This window comes from Apis cerana, linkage group LG14, assembly GCF_029169275.1.
Source record: "Apis cerana isolate GH-2021 linkage group LG14, AcerK_1.0, whole genome shotgun sequence".
Classification (NCBI taxonomy): Eukaryota; Metazoa; Arthropoda; class Insecta; order Hymenoptera; family Apidae; genus Apis; species Apis cerana.
Genome location: NC_083865.1, coordinates 10,193,051 through 10,219,863, shown reverse-complemented (window position 1 = coordinate 10,219,863; position 26,813 = coordinate 10,193,051). Strand labels below are relative to the sequence as shown.

General features: G+C 37.5%; 1 protein-coding gene and 1 long non-coding RNA gene across 2 annotated transcripts in view; one reads left to right on the top strand and one right to left on the bottom strand.

Moving 5' to 3' along the window:
• The window catches only part of LOC108001012 (cuticlin-4), a 62,623-nt gene that overhangs the window by 28,381 nt on the left and 7,429 nt on the right, over positions 1–26,813 (bottom strand). Inside the window, exon 3 of the mRNA XM_017061795.3 lies at positions 20,612–20,672. Within this exon, the coding sequence (XP_016917284.2) occupies positions 20,612–20,672 (61 nt within the window). The remainder of the gene's footprint in view (positions 1–20,611; positions 20,673–26,813) is intronic.
• Positions 99–25,036, top strand: LOC114577935 (uncharacterized). Its single transcript, XR_009832614.1, has 2 exons — positions 99–353; positions 24,453–25,036. It is a non-coding gene; the product is annotated as an uncharacterized LOC114577935 (long non-coding RNA).

The following is a 26,813-nucleotide window of genomic DNA, read 5'->3' as shown; positions in this document are numbered from 1 at the left end:
TTTTTAATAAAAATCTCTTCTTTCGTTTATGAATGTTACGTATATATTTTTAACACCGAAACTTTATCCATTATTCATCCTATCACGTGAATAAGTAGACGTGTAACTACCAGTTTCAAATATTCTAGACTGTTCGGAAAGTAATTTCGTTTTTTCACACGAGTGTCGCTCTAGTCGAACGTTTGCAGCCAACTTCATTCTAAACGGCGTTGTATCGTATATTTTGAGAGTTGGCATTTCGTGGTTTATTTGTAAGAAAAATTCGTTCGATTCTGTGCGATTGTGTTTTTCATGCGTGATAACAAAGATACAAGAGTGAAACAAGCATATTTTACTTTTTTATTAACGAAAAGGTAAGAATATTGTAGACACATATCAGGCAAGAAAAAAAGTTACGCGAAGTGTATAAAGAAAGTGTATTAACAGAGCACGCCAATGTCAAAACTGATTTTTGAAATTTCGTTCCAATAATTTCGACGTTAAAAATGCATCAGTTGAATGAAAATAAAGACACCGATCGAAGTAAACGAATAACGACTCGAGAAATTGCTACGAGATCGAACGATCCAATACGAATTACAATATTAATCGTGAAAAATTCATTTTCGTGTTTTCTACTGTTTGTTCCACTAGCGTTACATTAATTTTTATTATTGAATAATTTGCACAACGATATTTTATATTTTAGATCACATTAATATAAATCGTTAGCGTTACTCGATAAAAACTAGATTCTCTCGAAAGTTTCCTCTTTCTCGCAAGAATTCTTTATTTCTTTCACGCATTACGATACCCGTTAAACGAATCCATTGCGAATCGATTAGATATTTCTTTACGATCGTTCGATACAGATTGCATAGGAACGAGGAAATGGAATTTGTCGTTCTCTCTCTCTCTCTCTCTCTCGTTTAATCGACGAAGCAACAACGATGCCAAGTTTTACCAATTATCCCGTTGAAAAAGAAAAAAAATAATAAAGAATTAAATAAGAAAAACTTCATCTTGAATTCATAATTTCACAAAATCGGGAAACGACTCGTCGCGGCTATTTAATTACGAAACAGACGAGCGAGAGAAACGTTAGAAATAATCCACGAATGTTCAACGTCCGTTTAAAAAGAATTATCGGCTCGATGCTGACAAAGATCATTTTCGGTTTACCTATCTGCCTGTGGGGCAGACAATGATGAGAGAGTCGTGAACTTGACTCTTTCGCTCCATCTTTTTCTCTCCATCCCGAGAACCAATGAAAATTCGCCGCTGTACAATAATTCAATTTCCAACATCGCTCTTCGCTCGAGCGGAGCGACAAGGAGCGAGCAAGGAGAATAGAAAGAGTAGGATAGATCTTTTTTTCGATCGAATAATCGCTTTTTTTTTTTTCCTTCGCACAGATCGTTTCGCTATGCGATAGATATCTATAATCCAAAGTTAAAACGTAGCCTGTTCGAATAAAAAAAAAACCTATTCAAAGATTACGTAAACAACGAAGATTCAGCTTCGTTCTGTTCTTTATTTCTTTTTTTACCGTGGTAAATAACCGAGTAAGTAAGTCAAGGAAGAATTGCCGCTCGAGAAGGAAGATCTTTCCGTGACACTTTTTTTCCTCTTTACGTAAGCGATGTGTAACAACGATGATAATCGATGGAACCGTCGAAACGAACCACGGTGCGTTGACTAATTAACGGATTAACGAGAGGAGCGTGATTAGCTCTGTCGGAGGGGCCATTTAAGGTTGACAACCATCCTTTCCCACCCGTCCTCCTCTCTTCTCTCGAGACGCGATACGAACGTTTCCCGCCGGCGAGCGGGAGCCAATTAACCGCACGCGAAAATACAACAACGTCGTTGTTGCAAACGCTCCTCGGGTCGAGTCGAGTCGATATCCTCGTGGCAAGGAGTCGAACAGGAATCGAGAAGGAAAAAGAAAGGAATAAAAAATAAATAAATAAAAGACACGCGGAGGTCGTCGACCAAGCGAGAACCATTCCGTTTCACGCTTCCAAACGCGATTCCTTTCGCGGTTTTTCGAACGTTTCTTTCCCCCCGTGTGGCGGATCTGGGATAAAGCGGGGACTGGGAAAAACGGAGGATTCTGCACGCTCGGTATACATCGATTCTTCTTCCAGGAACCGAGATTCCCGGTGAAGGGATTCTTATTAAAGCCGCTTGCGCTCACGGTTCGAGCCGATCCTCCTCTTCCTCCTCCTCCTCCTCCGAGAAACGTAACCTTTACGTTTTTTTTTTATTCGACGCTTTTTCGAGGCGAGGAAAAGTGCGTACAGCTGATCGCAAAAAACTATGAAAATTGTCATAGTTGTAGAGTGTTCAACTTTTGTTCCCGAGGAGTCTAATATCGAGAAAGTTGGGAAATTTAGAGGTTCGTTCGTGGATTAGATTAATGGATCGAGTAGATTATTTTATACGATAGAATAACTTAAAGAATCGAACGTGCAAGTGAAAATAGATATTAAAGTTGATACGTTAGGATAGATACCTTAAAAAAAAATTATCTCCAATTTTATTTATCCTTTGTTTTTCAGTATCTGAAATTTCCCTGTTTCACACGATTGCTCTATCCTTTGGATTAATAAATTTGAAACTATTCATCGAGTTCATTATTAACTTTTATAATTTGAATTTCTTTCTTAACCTCCATCCGTTCCTTTAACACGTCCAAGAAAGAAGAGGTATCTCAACTCGACGAAACTCATTATCACCGATAACGATTCGAAACGATAAAAACGATAAAACTAATCCTACACCACCGATGCAACAACACTCGCTCGCTTGAACACTTCAAAAACCATTACAATGAAACACATCTTTCTACGTGTTCTTCCTTACCTTCTTTACGAACCACAGATCATCGGCCATGGAAAAGTTCCGTGGAAATTCTCATGGAAAGGGAATCGCGAACGACGTAATTACGAGGCGAAAAAAGGGCGAGAGAGCGAGAATCCTCTTCCCCGAGAGACAGAGAAAGGAAGAGAAGTCGTCCATGTGTTAAATAGGAGACACGTGCGAGGATGTGTGAGTCGCGCGCCGGAAATGGAAGGTACTTGACCTTAGGACAGAGAGGAGACTTTCCTGCGCTGTATCCATCCATCCTGGAGGAGGAGGAGGTAAATCCGCGGACGAGAAGCGTAAAAAAAACCGTTCGTCACGTGTTCTTCGATTCCCCTTTCTCTCTCTCTTTTTCTCTCTCTCTCGCTTTCGTCTCCTCGAGGATGGTCGTTTCCTCGTCTGAGTCATCGGAGAGGTCTCGGGGGGTGAAACAAAGGCGTGTACCCAGCCGCAATTTGCAAACGACACGCGAGTCACGCGGTTTCCGGTACCGGACTGTGCTCTTTTCTTCTTCTCTCCATCGAATACACAGTCTCCTTGTCTCGTGAGAAAAATACTTGAAATTTTGCTCGTTGAGCTTTGAAAATATATTTTTTTTTGTGAAAAGAGAGATACGAAATGTTTTTAATTTGATTGTAATTTGAAGTTGTAGCAATGTTGGGTAAATTAAGTTGAATAGTGTTATAATATAGTGCATTATGTTATAAAGTGTAAATTATACATAGAAAAACGTTTTTAAAATTTAACTCGAAATTTTGTTCTTGGAAAAAATATAATCGTGAAAAGAGAAGTAGACAAAATTTTTAATAATTTAAAATTGCATAAATTATAATATAAATTCGTGCTGAATCGTACGTAACTCGCGCACTATATCGAATATCGATTGTCAAAAATTGGAAATTTTGTTTTTTAAACTTTGAAAATATATTTTTTTTTTATAGAAAAGAGAAATACAAAGAAATTTTAATAATTTAAAATTTTAACATTACGTAATAAAAGATTACGTTGTTACGAATAGAATAACGTAAATGCGTTTAACAATGGTGCAAGTTGAAAATTGCGATTTCACGTCGTGGAATACGTATTATTCGCGTGGAAGAAGTGCGTTTGACCGATCAAAAGAGTCCAAAAGTTGTCGCGGCGGGACGCACAGTTATGCAACAGCTCTGCGGCTTTCCGTGCCTGAGATTTTAATGCACCGCGATGAACACGAGCGGCATAACGTATCGAGCGACGTAACAACAGATCGTCGCTCGCACACGCACAACTTCCTGTCGTTGCGATCAATTCGTTCCCTCCGTTGAAAAGAACTCCCCTGTCCAGTGCTCGTTTCACGAACCGTTCGCGAACGAATCTGAAAACCGATTGAATAATGCCTGCAACGATGTATCATCGAGTTTTAATCCCAGCCCAATATTAATAAAATCGATTTTCTTGAAAACGGAGACGCAATTTCCTCTCGATCGAAAATTGAAGATGCAGGTGAAATGAAATTGTGCAAACTCGAGAAACGTATACGTTTATTAAGTATCGAAGGATCAGATAAAAAAGCAAGTGTGTTAAATTTTTTATAACGAGATAAATATAAAGTATAAATATGTTCGTAGATAAGTTGGTATTTATTCAAAAGAAAAGTAGACATTTAGAAAAAACTTCGTATTTATCGAGAGAAATAAATGCTTAATCGTAAAAACACTTTAATATTCGATATAATGTTAAATAATATTCTTCTCTTTCGTAACAAATTTTATCCCACAAATTTCCCGCTTATTTTCTCTTCGTTTCGTATCGTCCTATGCAGATGATGATTTTCTCGCGGTTCAATTTTGATTTAATCGAACAATCTCGGCGAGGAAAACGAGTTAACGAGCCGAAATTCAGCAAGGCAAGAATCTGCATAATCGGCGAACCATCCCGTTGCGGCCTGCCAGCATTGCGAAACTACACCTTTTTGAACGTCCGCCAAGAATTAGAGGAGAGGATGCGCCCGGTGGGCGAACAATTTGCATTGTCGCGCACCGCTGCTCACTGCTACTCAACTTTTTCCGAAAATTTCCAAATGTACCTACGAACAACCTTATCCCACTTCTCGTTAAATTACGTTAAAGCATTCTATCTCTTCATTCCTTTCTCTCTTTTTATCCACTTTATTCAGAACGGATGGAACACATTAAAAACTCCTAGAATTTTTCCAATTCTCAAATCAATTAAGATGATGCGATATTTTTTCCATTCTCTTCGTAAGAAGCTCGGGAAACATAATTTCTCGGAGATGTAGATGTAGATAGATAGATAGATAGATGCGAGAGATATAATTTCCATTTGATATTTTCAATGTCACTTCCTGTACCATAGTGGATGCAAGAAAAAGGTGAAGTTATAATTTCCAGCCTTCCCTAAGCCTCCCCCCTCCTCTACATTTTCAACGCCGTCGCTCCACGTCGCAAAAAAGCGTCGTAAAAAGCGATAGAAGGAATAAGAGTTGGGGAGCGGACATAATTTCTGGACACGTGGCTCACCACTTGAACAGCTACCGTTAGACCCACCTCGAGACTAAAAACTATTTTTCCATTCGCTTCCTTCTTTCCTCGTTATAACTGTCATATTGCACGCGACTCGCGTCCGCATCCTCCGCGACGTGATCCCGCTAACGAGCGGAAATAAAAGCGAGGCAACGTTATTTTCGACCGATTAAAAGAAACTTGTCGAAACGGATCGATGAATTTATATCGTCAGAGAAAATCGATCCATTTTGGTCCCTTTCTTTTTCGTAGCCCTCCTCGGTCGAAGAAGGGGGGAAGAAGAAGCGATCGTCCTTCGCTTGCCGTTTCGTGGCAATAATTTCTCGACTCTTTCGTTCGCTTCATCGTTTATTGCGAAAAGCCAAGAAATATATTTTTCCGAACAAAGCAAAACGAGTATGCGTGTCGTTCCGGCTGAAGACGTTAAACAATGGTTTGATCATACGCGCTGGCGGGACTGGGAATTGCGAGTACGCGAATAGTAAAAGTGGCAACAGGGGTGGTGGATTTTTTATGGGAAATGTTTTTTTTTTTTTGTGAAATTCGCTCGTCGAAATGCAACATTTCGACGATCTTAATCCCCTATAAAAAGAATCGTCTGGATCGAAAACGTTTTGCGTTTTATTTAATTTTCTCTGGCGTATAAAGCGAGGAGAATAATCTACGCTGTGGCGAAGATGCGATGAATCTATGTACGGACACGAAGATAATCTAAATTTTATGTTCTGTACATTCTTTTACGAAAAAAAAAAAAATAGAGAAAGTGAAGATTTAATTTTTATTAACAATAGAATGGTTTCTTTCATATTACATTATTATACATTACGTTAGTGTTCATAAATCGCCGCAGATTATGATTTCGATCATTGTTCACGGGACTTTTTACGTTTTTCGTAACAAATAATAATTTAGTGAAGAAAAATCAATTTTTACATATTTACCATAAAGTAAGTGTGTCCAGAAAATTTTTTCGTCTAAGTAAAAAAATTAAACGAGTTATTATATTAAAATGATAAAAACGGAACAGAGCTGGATGAAATTTTAATTTTCAAATTAAAGATTCTCAAGATTTTCCAGAAGAAAGAACTTGTATTAGAGTTTGTATGTCTCTACTCGCCATTTTTCTTTTTTTTTATTCTTTAGAACATTTAACAAAATACATTTAAACACTTTGAATTTCCATTTGCGAAAGATTCCTCGAGATTTTTCGGAAGAAACAAAATTCCCAAAGCTTTCATCAACACATATATCGGCATACGTTAATAAAATTTTCCTGGAGAATATAAATTTATAAAAGTGTTGAATTTTCATTTACGAAAGATTCCTACAGATATTCTCCGGAACAAAAGAAAAAAGCGTTCCTTCATTATCACAATCAGCGTGTCGCGGATGGTAGTTACGCGTTACACGAAACGTTACACGTCTCAAGATCCGTCTCTTCCGGCCGTTAGATATCCCCGTTTTCCGTTACAAGTTCGCAGCTTCTCCTTTTCCCAACGCTCCTCTACAAGGATAATCGTCGCAATTATTCGTAACTTGGTCGCGTAATATCTGTCCGTGGAGCGGGATGGAACAGGTGGAAAGGCAACATCGCGGAATAATCAAGCGCAGTTAATAAATCTCTCGCTCGCTTTCCGCATAATTAACCTTGCGAACGCTATTCGAACGTCGTCGTCCTCTTGTCATTCCGACGTTACCTTACGTCGAGATCTTCCCCCTTAACGTGTCTCAACATTACAACGTTTGCGTTTGTTTTTTCGCTTCCGTACGAGTAATGTGTACCAACGTGTAATGTAAAACGTTCTTCGATTCATGAATATATTCATAACCAACGGAGAAAAGAACACGGATCTTCTTCTTTTTTTTTTTTCGAATTCTTCTTCGATCTTCTTCTTCTTCTTCTCCTTCCCTCCTCTTTTCGCCGCTCCGATGTAATTACAAAATGCAAAATACAAATGTATCGCGATAACGCCAGCGATCGAGACGAAACGGCGAGCGTAAAATGTGTACGGATATCTGATTTCGAGTTTATGATTCGTTGGCTTGGCCGAGCCGGACGTGTTCCGTGTTCGAAACGAGAAGAACCAGTCTCCTCTTCAAAGCAACTCGTAAAATCTTGAAACGCGTATCAGTGATACGGCGGATAAGAAAAAACTGGTCGGAGGATCTGGATCACCCGGTATCTGGATAACATTCACCAAGATTTCTTAGATAATTTTTTTCTCTTACAAGGAGGAAACGATCTTTCAATCGACACCTCGTAATGAATTATTATATTATTATTATTATAATATTTATAACCGAGCGATATTTAAAGATAAAGATCGGCGAATGATTAGCTGAATCGCGCTCGACGAGAATTATCCGTTCTTCCTCGGAGAGAAATTGGCGAAGAATTCTCCAAGGATCTTTCAATCGACACGTCGAACTTGTAGAGAATTATCAACTCGAAAAAAGATCGTATTTAATCAAATAATATTTATTAACCATACACCGAATCATTTGCGTTCCTTGCCTTAACCTTAAACAATTGCGCAAACCTCGTCAAATAGAAGAAGTTTACGTTTCGATTCTTATAATTCTTCGCAAGTCGTGAAAATTCTTAAAAAATTTTTAATTCGTTGATTTTACGTACGCTCGTAAATATTCATATCGAACCGAAAAACTCCAACAATTCTACCACTTTTTGCCCACGTAAGCGTAGCTATGTGTTATGTACGCGTATATACACAACAAGCTTGTATATAACATCGTGGAATGATGATAAAACGGAAACGATTTCCACGGAAATTCGATAAAAATTGGACGAAACTTCTCGGCCTAGGGAAACCACTATTTTCTAGAAACTATTATTGCCAGCCTGGCAACGAATAATCGCTTGCCCTTGAAGAAAATTGGCAGGTCGTCGAAGCCCAAGAGGTGGGAGAAATCGTGAAAAAACATCACAAACGCGTTTACGAAACTCGATCCTTTTGGATATGACGAAGAGGAGAAGGAGGAGGAAGAGGAGAAGGAGAAGAAGGAGAAGGAGGAAATGACCATCCTTCTCGGCCATCAAGCTCAACTTACTCGAGATTATATTCATCCTTCGAGGGCCATGTAAAACATTGTTCGAGCGTAACGATCGGGTTCGTTCCACGCAAGAGCAAGTGCATGCAAGAAACGAGGCTCGTAGTCGCGCCAACGCGCGGAATAGTAACGAAGATTACCGTAAGAGGCTACACCACCAGCACCACCACCACCACCACCACCATCACGGTCATCAAACCGACACAAACCGTTATGGATCGTCGTTATTTTTTGCGAGGATCGAAACCTCGAATATTTTTCCATTCTAAGGAACGGGAATTTACACATTTGTCTAACAGAGACAACATCCACGATGATGGATGGAACGTATGAATATTTATCAAAGAATTCTGGCCAATACCGGACTATAATTAATTCAGTTTGAACCGTTAACATTTGCGGTGATTTTCGTTCGATAATAAGTGATCATGGATTATTTTCGCAAGTAAGCGGATAGTGTTTAGTGTCCCACGGAATGCCGGTCAACAGGACTCGGCATCGGGTTATTCATGGAACTCTAAGTAGGTCTACGAGATTTTAATTAAGAGTTTATCCAACGATCGATCGATCTTGCGATGAAAATTCAAAAAAAAAAGAAACGAAAACATCGTTCGACGATCGTTAAAGGTGATTACGGTGAGATGATCGAGAAGATTGCTCGGAGAAAGGATCCGTAAATCTCTATTACCGATTCGACCCAGGTTTTTCGAATCGATCGATCTCCGTTAAAATTGTTTCTTCTAATTAAGGATAGACAAATGGTTGTTGTCACAAGTATATACGCAATAATAGTGGAAACAAGAGTATGAACAGTAGAAGGTTGCAACCAAAGAAGACGAAAAACGATTCGATCCAGGTTTGTCGAATCGATCTATCTCCGTTAAAGGATCTATCGTTCGTATCCTCTAATTAAAGATAGGCAAAAGATTGTTGCCACAACTATATACGCAACAACAATGGACAAGAGAAGTTGGCAACCAAAGAAGATGAGAAACGATTCGACCCAGGTTTTCCGAATCGATCGACCTTCGTTAAAGGATCTGTTGTTTCCTTTAATTAAGGCAAACGGTTATTGCCACAACTATATACGCAACAACGGTCGAAACAACAATGGACAGCAGAAGTTTGCAACCGAAGAAGATGAAAAACGATTCGACCCACTTTCCACTGTTTCGAGCAACTATCCCCTCCCCCTTCTTCTTCTCTTATCTTTCCACGATTTATCTTTTCCACTCACAAAGGCACCGATTGCTCGCGTGCGCTTCTTCCTCGCGAGCGATTCTTATCCTATCGATCCATCGTACGGCCCTGGCCGGGCCCATATCCTTATCTCTCCCCGCCAAGTAGAAGTTTTTTAAAACCTGCTGCTGCTCTTTCCAGGCTGGCTGGCTCACTCTTTACACCTATATAGGCCTTGCCTCGCCATGCCTCGTTGCATCCTCGATTCGTCTCCTCTCACTTCTTCTTTTCTTTCTCTTTTCCACCTATCGTCCACAACATTTCTCCTCTTTGCATGCTCGCCCGCCTTTCTTCCAACAAAAATAAGATATCCTCTTGCAAAGAAGAGGATATACATATGTATATATACATATATTCTCCGAGAGAGAAGTTTTCGTTCTTCCTTCAAATTTGAGAGACGAGGAACGAAAGGGAAGATTAGGGAAGGTTTCGCCTAAAGTGGGGGCCATAAGAGATAATGAAGGAGGCAGGTGTATATAATGATAATAAATTGCAGGGAGGAAAGAATCTCTCCTAAACTGCTTCGATCAGATCCTCCCTCCCTAACAATCGTCCACAATTCCCTTCCTTCCCGTGAATTTGATATTCCATCGAATCGAATGCGGGAACGCGTACGAGAGAGTTCCACTTCCACTGGGCACGCGAAAAAGAAGAAGATGAAGAAGAAGTGGAAAAAAGAATCTTCGTCTCTCGGTTAATGCGGTGATGCAGATTGAAGTTGGAGATAGCTTACGTGTCGGAGAGGATGCAGGGTCGAAAATGGCAGTAGGGAAGGAGGTAACATAATTCGCACATTACTCTTCGCCGACCTTTTGACTCCTCTTGCGGTTCTTCTGATTATACCTCGTATCGTAGGGAAGATTGGCCTTTCCTCCTCCCCTCCCCTCCCCTCCCTGCAAAAGTAATTTTCAATAACTCAGCGACCGAGTAATAAAATAATAAATATTATCCCAGAAAGTCTCGCCTCGGAGACGCGGCTTCCTTCCTTCCTTCTTTCCTTCCTTCTTTCTTTCTTCCTCCGCCATATCTTCTCCGACGAATCTTCCGAAACGAGGCTGGAAGAATTCGATCGAAGATCTGGTTAATAAGCGGTTGAATATCTCGCGTCCTTCGAGAATTCGAACAACGCTCGTTCGCGCGTTCGATAATTGATCACGTGATTCAATATTTCCGACTGCTGTTATGGAAGGACGAGAGAGGGCGCCACCGCGCGATTCTTCGTGAGAAAACGATCCTTTTGTTCGAATAAACTAGCGGATAAATTAGCAGCAGTTTTCAGATCGAAAACAAGGAGGATGAACACGATTAATTAAGTACGAGTTGCGACTTTTCGAAGGTCGTCGTCTCGATCGTCTTTTCCTTGCTTCTGAACAAGCGGTTGGTTGCTCAGCTCCGCCGTTACGAAGCTAGACATTCCGTTTTAATCCAATCGCCAATTACCGAGCAATGGAATTCGAACAAGTAAGAATTTTATTCCGTTTCGAAACTTGTAAATTCAAAAAAAAAGAAAAAATGAATCGCTAAATGGGAAAGGATAATCTTCTCGAACCTATGAGAAAAGAAAATTCTCTCTCTGCTACGTGGTGGCATATACGGGATTAAATTCGAAAAATATTAGCGATAGACGGAGGGAAAAAGAAGGATGAACACCCGCTGTGGCCAACCTGATCAGCTCTGCGATCTCGTTGTAACGCATACCCCTTGGATTCACGCGTCCGTACACGCGCGATCGATCAACGATACATCTCCGCGCAGGGCCTCGCAACAACAACCATTCCAAACGGAATTTATCCCGATTATTATTATTATTATTATTATTTCTTCCGTTTTATCGCGGTTGCGCTCGTCACGCTCGCTCGTTTCCCTCGCTGGCTGGCACTTTAATTAACTCGTGGACGTTGGGTTCCACGATACGCGAACAAGGATCGAGGAAACGGATGAAAAAGGAAAGAGAAGGGGAAAAAAAGTTAACGGCCAGCCAAGCGTGCGCGTATTTAGTATCCCCTTCTAACGGGCTGCGTCGCACATGCGCGGCCAAATTGATTCTTACGACGGAAAGAAACGGATGAATCGGTGGTGGAAATCCTGGACAAAGGATGCGTGTACCGTTACAAAGGTGTAATACGCAAAAGAAGAACGGTATTTCCCTGAATATCTGTCCGGCTGCTTGCGGTTTTTCCACTTCCATCCAGTCTATTACACCGGCGGTCCATTGTCAAGGCCCTTTTCTACCTCCTCGCTGTCCAGTTTAAGCTGTTACGTCGTTCCTTGGCCCGTTGACAATGCTCGCGAGACTTTTTAGAAACACTGAACTTCCTTCAGTTTCGAAGGAAGAGAATTATTTCGATCGAGAAGTCTCGGATGGTGTGAGAAGATATGAGGAGGATCGAAGCGATTAATTAAGTTTGATATTAATGACGTTTGATTTCAACCGGTTTAACGGTTTCCACGCATCGAAATTTCCACCTATCCGTTAACGAATAGGTCTTAAATGGATTCTTGCATCGATCGATGAAACAAGCGAATGATTTTAACGATTTTTTTTTTTTTTTTTCGTTAATGAGACGCGGCGTTATGCCAAATTAACCCTTTTTTACTCTCTCGATTTACCTTAAACGGATTTTTCCATCGAGCGAGCGATTTCGTTAATGAGACATGGCGTTGTTTCAAATTGATCCTTCGCTCCCTCGATTCTGATTCATCTTAAATAGATTTATCGATCGACGAAACAAGCGAGTAATTTCGTTAACAACGACTCTTCTCGTTAATGAAAACGTGACGTTGTTCCAAATTAATCCTCTCTCGATTTACGTTATAAATGATTAATTAACCTTTTACTCTCTCGATTTACCTCAAATGGATCCTTCCTACCGATCGATAAAACGAGCGAGTGATTTTAACAACGACTTCATTCCAAATTAACCCTTCGCTCTCTCGATTAATCTCGAATGGATTTCTCCATTCGATCGATGGGTTCGTTAATGAAACGTAATGTTACTCCAAATTGATTCCCTCTGAACAGAATCAAGAATCGAATTTCCGCGCGAAACGAGATTGTTTAATTTTAATTTAACCGTTCGTAATTTTCGATCCGCAACGCGGAAAGAGTTAATTATTCGTCCGTCTCCTTTTCCTTCTCGCATCCTCCACGGTTAATTTCATATATCGTTGACCCGCGACGCGTTTCCTCGTGACGGCGCAACGATGACGACGCGTTTCTATCCTCCGTAATCTTCCCATCCCCTGTTCCCCCTCCCTCCCCCTTACCACCATCGATGGAACATTATTTGTCCAGGTTGAAGAAGGAAGGGCACGGGCCTGGCAACTGTAAAGCTATGATATAAGTCACGAGTAAACCCGGTGGAAAACAATGAATCGCTTAAGAGGCGATCTTCCGTGCGATCAGCCGCGTGATCGATGGCCCACGCTGATCCACGCGATCGTTACGTTTCATTGCGCCCCTTCTACGGAAGCTTGCATCCTTTTTTTCTCTCTTCTCTTCCTTTTTTCTCCTCAGTTTAAGCAAAACCCATCCTTCGCTCTTCCTTCGGTTTTGAAATTATCGGTTGTAATCGATCGTGGGGATAATAACGATCGAATTCTTTCGGGTAAATCATTTTTCCTTTTTATCCACATTATTGAACGGCCTCAGATAATTGAACAGTTTCAAAAATTCATAGAACTTCGACGAAACAACACACAAATATTCGAGTTAAAATATTTAACTCTTTATTAAACTCCTAAAACAAAAGATGTACATATATCTTTCGATTTCAATGTACGAAACGAAGGTTTGTTCCCCAAAATTGAGCCGATATATCATATTCTATGCACATAAGAAGATACCCACGATGCAGGAAAACAAAGAATCCGACATTCAAACGTACAAATTAAAAATTTTTACAAATCTTTTGTTTCACCTCTTCAGCAAGAATTCAAGAGAAAGGAACTCGTTCGACCAAAGTTTATCGGACGAGTTGCACAGGAAACGAGTTCCGATATCGTCCGGTATCGGTGGAGAAAAAGGAAGAAAAAAGGAAGAAACGCGAGTAAAATCTCGTTGGAGCGAGGTAACGCGGAATAAATTCAAACGTAACGGAACTTGGAGGAGGAGGAGGAGGAAGGAAACGTCGTTGACCGCTTAATAATCCAGCGATCGTCATTAGACCAGGATTAACATTTATTAACCCTCTCCCTCCACCCCCCTTTTCCTATTTATTTACCTGCGTTTTTATTTGTTTACCGTGGGCTAGAGATACCTCGATAATTGCAGATTCGTACAGTTACGCGCGTATTATTATTATTACTATTATTATTATTGTTATTATTATCGCAAGCGTTATAATAAAGAATTTCCCCTCGAACGTTCTCGAGGATCAAAAGTAACGGTAAATACCTCTTCGTCGTTCGTGCGTAACCGAAGAGGATCGTTTATCAACGAAGAAAGGAAAAAGAAAAAAGGGGGACAAATGATCGGAATATTTCGAAATCATTTCGAAATCGAATTTGTAATCAAGAAATTTTCGTAGTGAGGCGAAATGTGACGAGCGGATATCGCTCTGTGTATGGGGAGGGGAGGAGAGAAGAAAGGAAGAAAAAAAGGAAGGTTTGTAATAATAAATAAGCGAGAATGATTCGTCGGCGGAATAGCGTCGTCGTAAAGCGTTTATAAATAGCGAGAGGAATCATGGATCATAAATCATTCGTCGGAGGGAGGGAGGGAGAGGAGGGGAGGGAAAAATAATAAATAAATTTACCTAATCTCGAATAATATTATTATTAATAATTTTATTAACCGGTTGAACAGGCGTGTCGTAAAAAAAATTTATAAATAGCCAGGGAATCACGGGTCGTTCTTTTCTTCTTTCCTCTTCTTAGAAAAATAAATTTGTCCAAGTTAAAAATAATTGATAATCACTAATTAATAATTAATAAGAATTACGGAATCGCGTGAATATTTGTACGTTATTTATACTTTTATTATGGTAAGTGAGAAAGGAGAAGCAGTCTTATGAAAATTATAAAAATTTAACCCGATAATAGATACATTTACATCGAAAAGATTTTAAACTGGACGGATCTGTGTGGATGGGTCTCGATTGAAAGGTGTATATAATCATGTGAACGTGTAAAAATAAATCACCAAGTTTTTTTAAATAATCGGACGAATAATTTAATCTCAATTGTTTCAAACTATAATAATATTTCTGGACACCCTGAACAGACTCATGATTCTGAAATTGAAATTATATTTTTTTCGTCTCACGGGATAAATCGCGCGATTTTTCAACCGATCAATAATAATAATAATAATAATAATAATTCGCAACGAGCGCGCCTCGGACAGAAAGAAACGGCCTTGGAGTTTACCTTGGACGGGCGATAGGGGCGAAATGAAAAGTGAACGTGCAAAAGGAAACCTCGTCGTTAATTGAATAAATCGACGGTTTCTCACAATACAATAAAACTAAACTTTACTATTTATATTTACGAGTCGCGAAGGTAATGAAATAAAATTAAACGTCTCGAGATTCTTTCTCGAGAGGAGTACATCCATGTACACACTGTCAAAACGAAAAAGAAAAAGAAAAAAATATATGTAAGAAGCGTCATGATCAAAGATTAAATTCGATCTTAAAATTAAGCGGATAATTTCGAGCAACAATTTTCCTTCGAGGAAGATTTTTCCTTAACATTTGTTGAAGGAAAAAAAAAAAAAAATACGCGGATATAATGGGAATAATAGAAGGAACGTAATAGAATGATCGTTTCGAGCGAGATGGGACGCGAAAACTCTTTCGCGCGCAAACGTCGAGAGAGAAAGAAGGAAAGAAAGAAGGAAAGAAAAGAAAAGAAAAGGAAAAAAGAAAAGGAAAGGAAGAAAAAACACGACTTTCCTCCGGAGGCGCGGTTTCTCCTCGAGAAGAGTAAACGACCAACCTGTTGTCGAGACAAACAATGACATTATGGTAATCCAAGGATCGACGTTTTCCTCCTCGCGGAGAATTCCAAGTCTCTCCGTTCCTTCGTTAGATCCTCTTCTCCCTTTACAGGGAAACAAAGTTGCTCCAGTTTTTAAAACCAAACCTCCCTTTCTGCCGTGGAAAATCCGTGAGAGAGATGTACGTTCGTCGCTGGACGTTTTGAAAACTTCGATAATACTTGGCACGGACGTTTCGAGATCCCGTTTATGGATCTCGAACTCGCGGGATGATCTCACTTCTCGCCGCGTAACTCGAGAAACATTCGAGAAATTCTTCGAACAGAAATTCCATAAACGGATCAACAGATCTCTGATATAATTTTTTCTTTTCTACCCCTCCCTTTACTTTTACGGATAAATTTTCACAGTTCAGCCTCACTTCTCTTGAGAGAGATTCTTAAATTTCCCTACTTGAAGTCGAAAAGTTGAGAGAAGTCGGGGGGAAACACGTTCGAGTCGAGAGAGTGAAATTTCCGCGTAAAGTAAAAGCGCGATGAAGAGAGGAGATAAACTCTCGTGAATTTCGATGAACCGAATACTACTTGGATATAAAACGATATAAAACAAAATTCTTGCTACTATAATAAATGAATAAATCGAGGACACAACTTAACGTTTACCTAACCTTAACACACATCCTCTTTCGTTCGATTTCGAAACGATTTGTGAAATCTCTTCTGGAACAACCTTCGAAAAAGTTCTCCAACAGAGAGGAAACCCCATTTTCCTATTTTTGGAACAAGTAATCGCCGCGCATCTCGTATTTTTTTTCTACATTGGGGGGAGAAGAGAGGGGAGGGGGAGAGGGGGGATTGGTTGCGTGTCGGGGACGGCCGGCGGATAAGCGAACGATAAAAAAGTAAAAGTCGAGAAGCGAGGGCACTTTCGATTCGTCAGACGTCGCGGTAAAAAGCTGTCCGACTCATTAATCGTCTGTTCGAGGCAACGTAATCGAAGTGGTTACATAAATCCATTACGATAGTAGAGTTTTCCAAGTGTAGTGCAATAGAATTCAATTTTCTTCCCTTTCGTTCTTTTTTCCTCTTGTTTCATTCGATTTTTTTTTTGTATAATATTCTAATACAAAATTTGTTCCCTCGAATGTTTCATTCGATTCATCGAAACAATTTTTCTTTGCATAATATTTTAATATAAAATTTATTCCCTCAAATATTTCATTCGATTCGTCGAGACGATTTTTTTTTTTTTTTGCATAATATTCTAATACAAAATTTGTTCCCTCGAATGTTTCATTTTTTTTTTTTTTGCATAATATTCTAATACAAAATTTGTTTTCTTGATTGTTTCATTCGATTCATCGAAACAATTTTTTTTGCATAATATTTTAATATAAAATTTTAATATATTTTAATATAAAATTTATTCCCTCGAACATTTCATTCGACTCGTCGAAATGATTTTTTTTTTTCATAATATTTTAATATAAAATTTTAATATATTTTAATATAAAATTTATTCTCTCGAACATTTCATTCGATTCGTCGAGACGATTTTTTTTTTTGCATAATATTTTAATACAAAATTTGTTCCCTCGAATGTTTCATTCGATTCATCGAAACAATTTTTTTTTGTGTAACATTTTAATTCAAAATTTCCCTCGAATGTTTCATTCGATTCATCGAAACAATTTTTTTTTATGTAATATTTTAATTCAAAATTTCCCTCAAATGTTTCATTTTTTTTTTTTTTTTGCATAATATTCTAATACAAAATTTGTTTTCTTGATTGTTTCATTCGATTCATCGAGACGATTTTTTTTTGTATAACATTTTAATTCAAAATTTCCCTCGAATGTTTCGTTCGAGACAACTTTTTTTTTAACGTAACATTCTAATATTTTCTAAAATTTGTTCATCCTTAAATTTGAATCGTTCGAAGATATGATTCCCGATGATATGATAATAATTATATAGGCGAACGAAAGTTGTATTCGCTATGCGTATAATTGTACGCGTGGCAACGTGCAATCAATTTCCACAGCTTGCAGAAAACTGGATCTTATCGATATGCAATTTGTCGAGGGTCGATATAATGCTGGGAGCAAGGAGAGTTCTCTTCTCGTTTTCGTCAGAGATCAATGATGCGGAATTTTAAACGTTGCAAAATGGATTCGAGACGCGTAGAGAAAATAAATTCGGCCATTTTTACGCAGAAAAGGAGACATTATTCTGCTTCGCGCAAGCGTTGCTCGATGGAAAGAGAATCTTTTCGAAGGATCTCTTCTAAATTTAAACGAATCGTGACGAATGATCGGTGAAATTGATCCATCGAAAAATACAGAAAGATACACGGTCATCGTCGTTGCTCGATGAAAGGAGAATTTTCTGAAATTTAGACAAATGATGAGAAAATTGCACGAAAAATGGATTCAAAACGCGAATAGAAAATAAATTTAATCGTTTTTCAAGGAGGATATCAATCGTCGCTCGATGAAAGGAGAATCTTTTTGAAATTTAGACAAATCCATCGAAAAATGGATTAGTAACGCTTAGAGAAAATAAATTCAGTCATTTTTCACGTCAACCAGGATACACAATCATCGTTATTGCTGATGAAATTCCACGATCCATTGAAAAATGAATTCAAAACACGTAAAACAGAGATACATTTTATTCTCCTTTGCGCAATCATCGTTATTGTTCGATAAAAAGAGGATCTTTTCGAAATTTGAACAAATGATTAGGAAATTCCATCGAAAAATGAATTCGAAACACGTATGAAGAAAATAAATTCATTTTTAAGGAATTCTCATACATTCTCCTTTGCACAATCGTCGTTATTACTCGATAAAAAAAAGAATCTTTTCGAAATTTAAACAGACGACGAGGAAATTCCATTGCAAAATGGATTCAAAACACGTATTCAGAGCAGAACAATTTATTCTCTTTCATATAATCATCGTCGTTAAAAAGAGGATCTTTTCAAAATTTTGATAAATGATTAAGAAATTCCACAACCCGTTGCAAAATTTTATTCAAAACCTACGTAAGAGGAATACAGTTCTTCTTTGTACAATCATCGTGATTAACGAAAAGAGGTCTTTCCAAACGACGGAAAGATGAAATTTCACGAAATGGATTGAAAATACAGAAGGAAAATAAATTCTTTCAATTTTTATCTCGAGAAAGATTTCTTTGTCTCTTCCTTGCGCGCGATTAAAAAGGTGATCCTGATCTTTCCGAAATTCAGAGAAACGATCGGTGAAATTCCAGCGAAACTGGATAACTGGTAAAAGGTAAAAGGCAGAAAGTGTTTGGCGGTCGCGAGGGGGGACTTTCGATTCGCATCGATGTCGAGGAGGAAATCGTGTGTTCGTTTATAATCGTCATCCCGTTTCTTTCCTGCTCAGCATCTTTCTCCTCACCGTGGTCTTTCTCCGTGGTCGCCACACGGGAATCTAGGTCGCACGGCTGCGTTCACCTTCCACCAAAGCAATGTCTTCCAAGGAAGGTCGTCGCTCGTCTGGAAACACTCTCTTCTTCGCCCATTATTTTCCCTTTCTTTCCAATTTATTATTGCACACGATTCCATTTCTCCAATCCCGAATATTCCTCCTCCTGAATTCTATCTTAAATTATTCCATTTCCACGTAAAAATATTATACACAATTTCGACATAATTCGTCCAACAAGTAATTTCTCCCGTTCATCGATCCGTTAATTCGATACTTTTTCATCTGTGGATCGAGATTAATTTTCTTCCACCGATCATCGAATACTCAGCGGAATTTAAGATAAGAGAAAGAAACGCAAATAAGAACGTTTATAATTTTTAGCGTATGGCAGAAATTAGTTATTTTTATATCGTTATTACAAATTTTTTTGTTGTTATATCGATAATTTTCCACGATATAATAATATCGAATAACACTTTAATGATGAATATCTTTTCGATGCTGGAGGAAAAATATCTTTATCAACGTAGACCGTTCAATCTTTTCGACGTAAAAACGAATTTCCATTCAATGGATAAACAAAAGATTCAGGAAAGCACTCAAAAGATTCAATTTATACAAATTTTCAATCTATCGTTTAATTGTGAAAAGTATTGCTCTCAAATCGATTTCATTTCGAATGTGAAAATATGTGTAAATATGCATTTTGTGCGATCTTGACAATTTTTATTCTATCCGCGCCTAATATCAATAATAATTTAACGTTCCATCAATCTCTCCGTTCAACGTGTTGCGAAAAAATTCATTTATCATTAACGTCCCTCAACGAAAATAACAAAGAAAAAAGAAATGGAATATTTTAATTAATGGTTTGCATCGATATTTTTCCCAAACATTCGCACATACGATCTTTCTTCCTTTCTTTCTTTCTTTCTTTCATCTGCAAATACGATAGAAAAATCCATCGAGAGATAATATTCCACCAGCAATCGTTATCATATTCGAGCAACCGTAACGGAGGAAGGATAGATACATTTTTCCCGGGAGCAAAACACATCTCTAATTAGCCCGCTTATTCCATCGCCGATAATTAATCACGAGCGCGATTAATTGAACGTCCAGATCAATCAAAGGCGACCGCCCTCCCCCCTACTGACTAATTACCACCACTCGTGGCCTGAATCCAGCTTCGTATAAACCGGTCATTGTTCCTTCCAATCATTGTCGTCGACGATTGTGCTCTTCTTGTATTGTGCACTTTAGAAAGCGCGTGGAAAGCGAGTCTTTTTTCTTTTTTTTTTCTTTTTTGTTTTTTCGTAGATACACATATATATATATGTGTGTGTGCATCTGACGTCGATTCGATGTTCCCGGGCAAAAAGAAAAAGCATTTTGCTGAGAGGCAGCAAAGTATTCTCGCACAACCCACCCACCGGATAGATAAGTTGATTGACTCTCCCTCCTTCTCACCCCATCCGGCTAATTAGTTGGTTATCGCTGTTGGTATGCCTGCAATTAGAAAGCGTATGTACTCACACGTAGGCGGTTGCTGGGGTATTTGGGCCGCGCGTATGGTGCTGTGTCTCGCTATTGTGATCTGGAAGAGAAAAAAAAGATGCTCGTTAGTTAGATCGTCCGGAGAATCGATTAAGGAAAGGAGGGAGGAGGAAGAGGGAGAAGGAAGGAGAAGAACAGGTGGCGTGGGACAAAGCTTTGAAGCTGGAAATTTTCTTATTTGTTTCTTTTTTTTTTTAATAGTTGGATGTTAATTATAATATTTGGGAATTAAAAATGTTGGGAATTTTCATATTTTCTTCTTCTTCTTTTTTTTTAATATTTGAATATTAATTATTTAATGAAATGAATTAAAAATATAGGAAATTTTCATCTTTTCTCTTTTTTTTTAATATTTGGATATTAATTATTTAATGAAATGATAATGGATTGAAAATATTGGAAATTTCCATCTCTTTTTTTTAATATTTGGATATTAATCGTTTAATGAAATGATAATGAATGGGAATTAAAAATATAGGAAATTTTCATCTTTTCTCTTTTTTTTTAATATTTGGATATTAATTATTTAATGAAATGATAATGGATTGAAAATATTGGAAATTTCCATCTCTTTTTTTTAATATTTGGATATTAATCATTTAATGAAATGATAATGGATTGAAAATATTGGAAATTTTCATCTTTTCTTCTTCTTTTTTTTAATATTTGGATATTAATCATTTAATGAAATGATAATGAATGAGAATTAAAAATATAGGAAATTTTCATCTTTTCTCTTTTTTTTTAATATTTGGATATTAATTATTTAATGAAATGATAATTAAAAATATAGGAAATTTTCATCTTTTCTCTTTTTTTTTAATATTTGGATATTAATTATTTAATGAAATGATAATGGATTGAAAATATTGGAAATTTCCATCTCTTTTTTTTAATATTTGGATATTAATCATTTAATGAAATGATAATGGATTGAAAATATTGGAAATTTCTTTTTTTTAATATTTGGATATTAATTATTTAATGAAATGATAATGGATTGAAAATATTGGAAATTTCCATCTCTTTTTTTTAATATTTGGATATTAATCATTTAATGAAATGATAATGGATTGAAAATATTGGAAATTTCTTTTTTTTAATATTTGGATATTAATTATTTAATGAAATGATAATGGAAATTTCCATCTCTTTTTTTTAAATATTTGGATATTAATTATTTAGTGAAATGATAATGATAATGGATTAAAAATATAGGAAATTTCCATCTTTTCTTCTTCTTTTTTAATATTCGAATATTAATCGTTTAATGAAATGATAATGAATGAAAATTAAATATATATCGTTAATAACGATCTCGAACGTGAAAAAGTGGATTAAAAAATGTTAAAAATGATTGGTGAAGGGGATGATAGGATGATCTAAAATTCGAGATACTCGAAGAGCGCGTCATCGATGGAAAAAGTCGTTGCAAAAATGTCAGGTAACGCATGATTCGTTCGACTCTCTCTCTCTCTCTCTCTCTCTTTTCGCTCGAGGCACGTATGAATCGTGCGATTTTACAGCCGCGTTTTCTCATCGATTAAACTCGATTATCAACCACGAGGATCCACGAGAGGCTGTGGAAAACGATGCGCCGATAAATTGCACTTTCGAGGACACAATCTCGAGAAGATCTTCTATCGCGCTATATCAATTTCTCTCTCTCTCTCTCTATCTCACCAATTAATCATCGTATACTATGAAATTCAAATTTCTATTAACTCGAAGGGATTGGAACAATAAGATAAGGTTAACTCGAGGAAAGATGGAATAAATTTAATACGAGAAGAAAAGACGAGTCTCGATCGAGGCCCTCGATAATCGAAGATCGTTGAAATTAAGTTCGAAGGCGTAGTCGAAGGCGTAGTTGAGGACAAGCAACGTGCTCTCCACGATTAATTTCACCCGTGAAATCCGAGCCCGGCTGTTCCGTAACAAGGTTGTGTCAGAAGCAAGGCTTAAAACGCGGCTACTTGTAAAGGCGGATTGGATAATGGCGAAAGGGCGATGAGCGTTTCTAAGCCCGGATCGTCCCTCCTAATTATCCCACATTGTCCCCTTGTTGAGACCAAACATTGGTTAGAAAACGTAATTACTCGCTCTCGTTCGTAACAAGTCGTGAAAATATCCTGCCATTCCGTATCGAATCGGATGGAACTCGTTTGGAGATCGAATAATAAGACGATTCATCTTCCTCCACACACTGCACAATTCTTAATTTAAACGGAATAATCCCTAATTATACGCGTTACTGATTAATTATCGTGAAAATACACGAGGTAGAGTTATTACGAACAGATATACACTTTATTAAGTTGCGAGTCGAGTCCCAATTGGGTGGCAAGAATTGTGATTATCGTCTCCAATATTCGAAGCGAGCAACCTTCCGATTATTCTTCCAAATTTTGCATCGAGAATTGTCGAAAGGAAAAAGGCGTGAAATTGGTTCGGTTTGAGAAACGCGTTCTCCGAGCGATTGGACGATGACGGTGAACGAAGCAAGGGCAACCGAGAGACACCTCTTACTCCCTCGACACACTTTTATTTTCCAATCCGCGCCGATTTAGGTATCGACGTTACGTGTACACTGGCACGACCACCGTCGGGATTAGGTGAGCGTGTAATTGTTGCAACCGTTGCGTCCGTTTCTTTTTCTATACCCGATGGACCCGATGGTCTAGAAGACCGGGATCCACGCAACCCTGAACTGGTTTCGTTTCCAATAGCGTCGTTGTAAATCGATGGATGGAATTCTTCTTTCTTTCCCTCTCTCTTTTTCTTTCTCTCTTACTTATTATAGGATTCCATATCGGTGAAATAAATAAATCCAAGTCGGTTCTCGGATGGAAAGTGAGAGTTGGCGTGTACGCGATTTCTCACACACCGAAAGCTAGCATACCACGAAAACGCGCGTATTAGAGAAATTGTCTAATAAACACGACGCGTTGTTAATACGTACACACATGTTTATATATATATGTATGAGGTGATGAAAGTGGTTTAACGACTATTTTCGCGTATGCTGGGATATGCAGTGAAGCAAAGCATCGAATCGTTCAAATTCGAATATTGATATATAGCATTGTATCAAAACAAAGTATCGGATTATTCAAATTCGAGTAATTCATCCATTAATATAGAATTACATCAAAGCAAAGTATCGAATCATTCGAGTAATTCGAGTAATCCATCCATTAATATAAAACTATATCAAAGTAAAGTATCGAATTATTCAAATTCGAGGAATTCATATATTAATATAAAACTGTATCAAAGCAAAATATCGAATTATTTAGATTCGAAGAATTCATACATTAATATAAAATTGTATCAAAGCAAAGTATCGAATTATTCAAATTTGAGGAATTCATACATTAATATAGAATTGTATCAAAGCAAAGTATCGAATTATTCGAATTCGAGTATCCATCCATTAATATCGAATCATTCAAATTCGAGTATCCATCCATTAATATAGAATTCTATCAAGCAAAGTATCAAATTATTCAAATTCGAGTAATTCATCCATTAATATAGAATTGTATCAAAGCAAAGTATCGAATCATTCAAATTTGAATACTCATCCATTAAGTTCAAATTCTAGTATTATATCATTAGTATCGAAGCAAAGTATCGAATCAAAGTTCAAATTCTAGTATTATATCATCGTATCGAAGCAAAGTATCGAATCGTTCAAATTCGAGCAATCCATCCATTAATTGTTAATAAAAGGAAGGAAGAAGAAGAGGAAAGGAATATTCGTGCGATTAAAAATTTCATCGCAGATATTACAGAATTGACGATTTGCTTGTTCTAGGGGCTTGAACACGATCTTTAACACGGGTGCAATTATGTTCGTGTCAAATCGTCTCGCGGCAGGGTGTGCCGGAGGAACAGGAGCAACAGAGCTCGTGTTATATTGGAGAAGGTTATTCCTGGCCTTTATAGTGGAACAGCCGTATATGGGTGGATTCATTCGCGCACGCAGAATCCTCCGCTCGAATCAAACCACCGGATTGGCCGGTGATGGGCAAAATTTAATCAAATTACGAATAAAGTTGTTTCCATATTTTATTATTCAAAATATAATAATTGTAATGGCTAACGGCCGAGGTGAACAACTCTGTAATAGCTAGCAGTAAATGTCATTCGAACGTTTTAATAAGTAATTACTTAAAGAGTAACTTTATTCGAAATTTTTAAACTTGCTTTTTCAACGGGTTAACGCCCAACTCTGCCAACTTGGACAGTGACGGGGAAATTTTTAACAGTTACGAATAAAGTTATTTCGGTAATTTGTCGTTCACAAATATAATAATTGTAAACGGCCAACGTTTATTATGAACAGTTCTATAATAGCTGGTAATAAATGTTCGTTCATTCGAACGTTTTTAATAAGTAATTACCTAGAGTACAAGTTTATTCGAAATTTTTAACTAGTTTTTCAACTTTGGATTAACGTCCAAACTCTGATCGAACGTTTCCACTCACGTCCATCCGTGATGTTCCAAGTTTCAATTATACATAATCTGAAGGACGTGGTGCAAAGTGCAGTTTCGCATCGTAATCTGCATAAAGGACGAGATCGATGGATCGGTGCAAAACGTTTCATGGATATTATATTATATATTTTATCATTCGAGGATGAAACTTTTGAAAGAAAAAACGATCCTCGAAGCGATACGACATGTAATTACACAACTGTAATTTGCCGAGGTGTACAAAAAAGTACGCATGTTGCGAGAAAAAAAGAAAACACGCGTGCTGTTGCCTTTGTCTTTTTTTCTTTTTCTTTTTTATTCGTTTATCCCAAGGATTGAAAGATCTGTGGATAGATGTATCATACTTTGTGGTTAAAAGAGATCTCTTCGAGGTTGATGATAGGCATACAAAACCTAAATCTAGTTTCACGGATACTGTTTTATTCGTTCGAAGATGAAACTTTTTTTTTTCTTCGAGAAAACGAACCTCGAAGCAACAAGAGGTAATTACGATTAAAGTGTACACAAAGTATCTCGTGATAAAAAGTGATGCGAGAATATTTGCATAATCGTATTTTGTAACAGTATTCTCAGATCGAAATTCCATTTTGTGATAAAAAGAGATTGCTCGACGATACAAAACACAGATCTAAGTTTTTATTCAGTCAAAGATGAAACTCTACAAGATAATTACATCTATGATTTGCCAAAGTATAAATATATATATACACGTGTATCCTGCGATAAAAAATAATGGAGATATTCCAGAACGACGTTCCCAGAGAATATTTGCATACCGGTATTTTTATTCTCGAAATGAAAGTCTTATACCACTTTGTGGTTAAAAGAGATTTCCTCTTCCGTTCCGAGTAGCCGATAAATATACAGTAAAGTATATATATAGATAGAGGAAATAATTTTAATATGCATAATCGATCTCTCGTCGCATCTTTTTCTTCATCGATTAACAACAACATGCGATTATCTCCGTAAACGCGACCATTAACCTCGAGACGGCTGCGACTAATTTCTTTTTTTTTTTTTTTTTCATGAACGCGCCATCAAGAGAAGAGGAGTCCATCCAGTAATCTAGCCCGAGGGCAACCGAGTTATCAAGTGGATCAATGGGTAATCGGATCGACGTAGATCGCGGATCTAGCGTAGGTAGAGATCTCCTTGAGAACGCCTCCCATCACGCTGGATCCTGGTGGCGCATAACGCAAGTCGCATTATTCACTCTACCCTATAAGTATCTCTCCATGACGTCATTGTTGTAACGTAGCTTTTAGATACAATGCAAAAATATCTCGATGGCATAACGAATCGAATTTCTTCTTTATTTACTTTCAACTGGGGAAAATTAAATAGTTGAAATTATGAATAAAGTTATTTATTATTGGTTAATTTAATTTGCTCGAAACGATAACGATAATTGGAAATAATTATAATTGTCCGAGATAAAAGCGGATTCGATTATAACAGATGTACGAATAAGTGTTATTCAAGCGTTTTAATAAGATATTTATTAAAAGTAATTTTATTCGAAATTTTTGCTTTTTCGACCAATTAATGCCTAACTCTGTTTATTTTTCGGGATCTACGAAGGTAATTTTTCAGAATTATCGGACGATTTTGGAAAAACTCTCTCAAATCTTTATTTGGAATTTATTTATTTACGTTACTCGAAAATGTAAAAG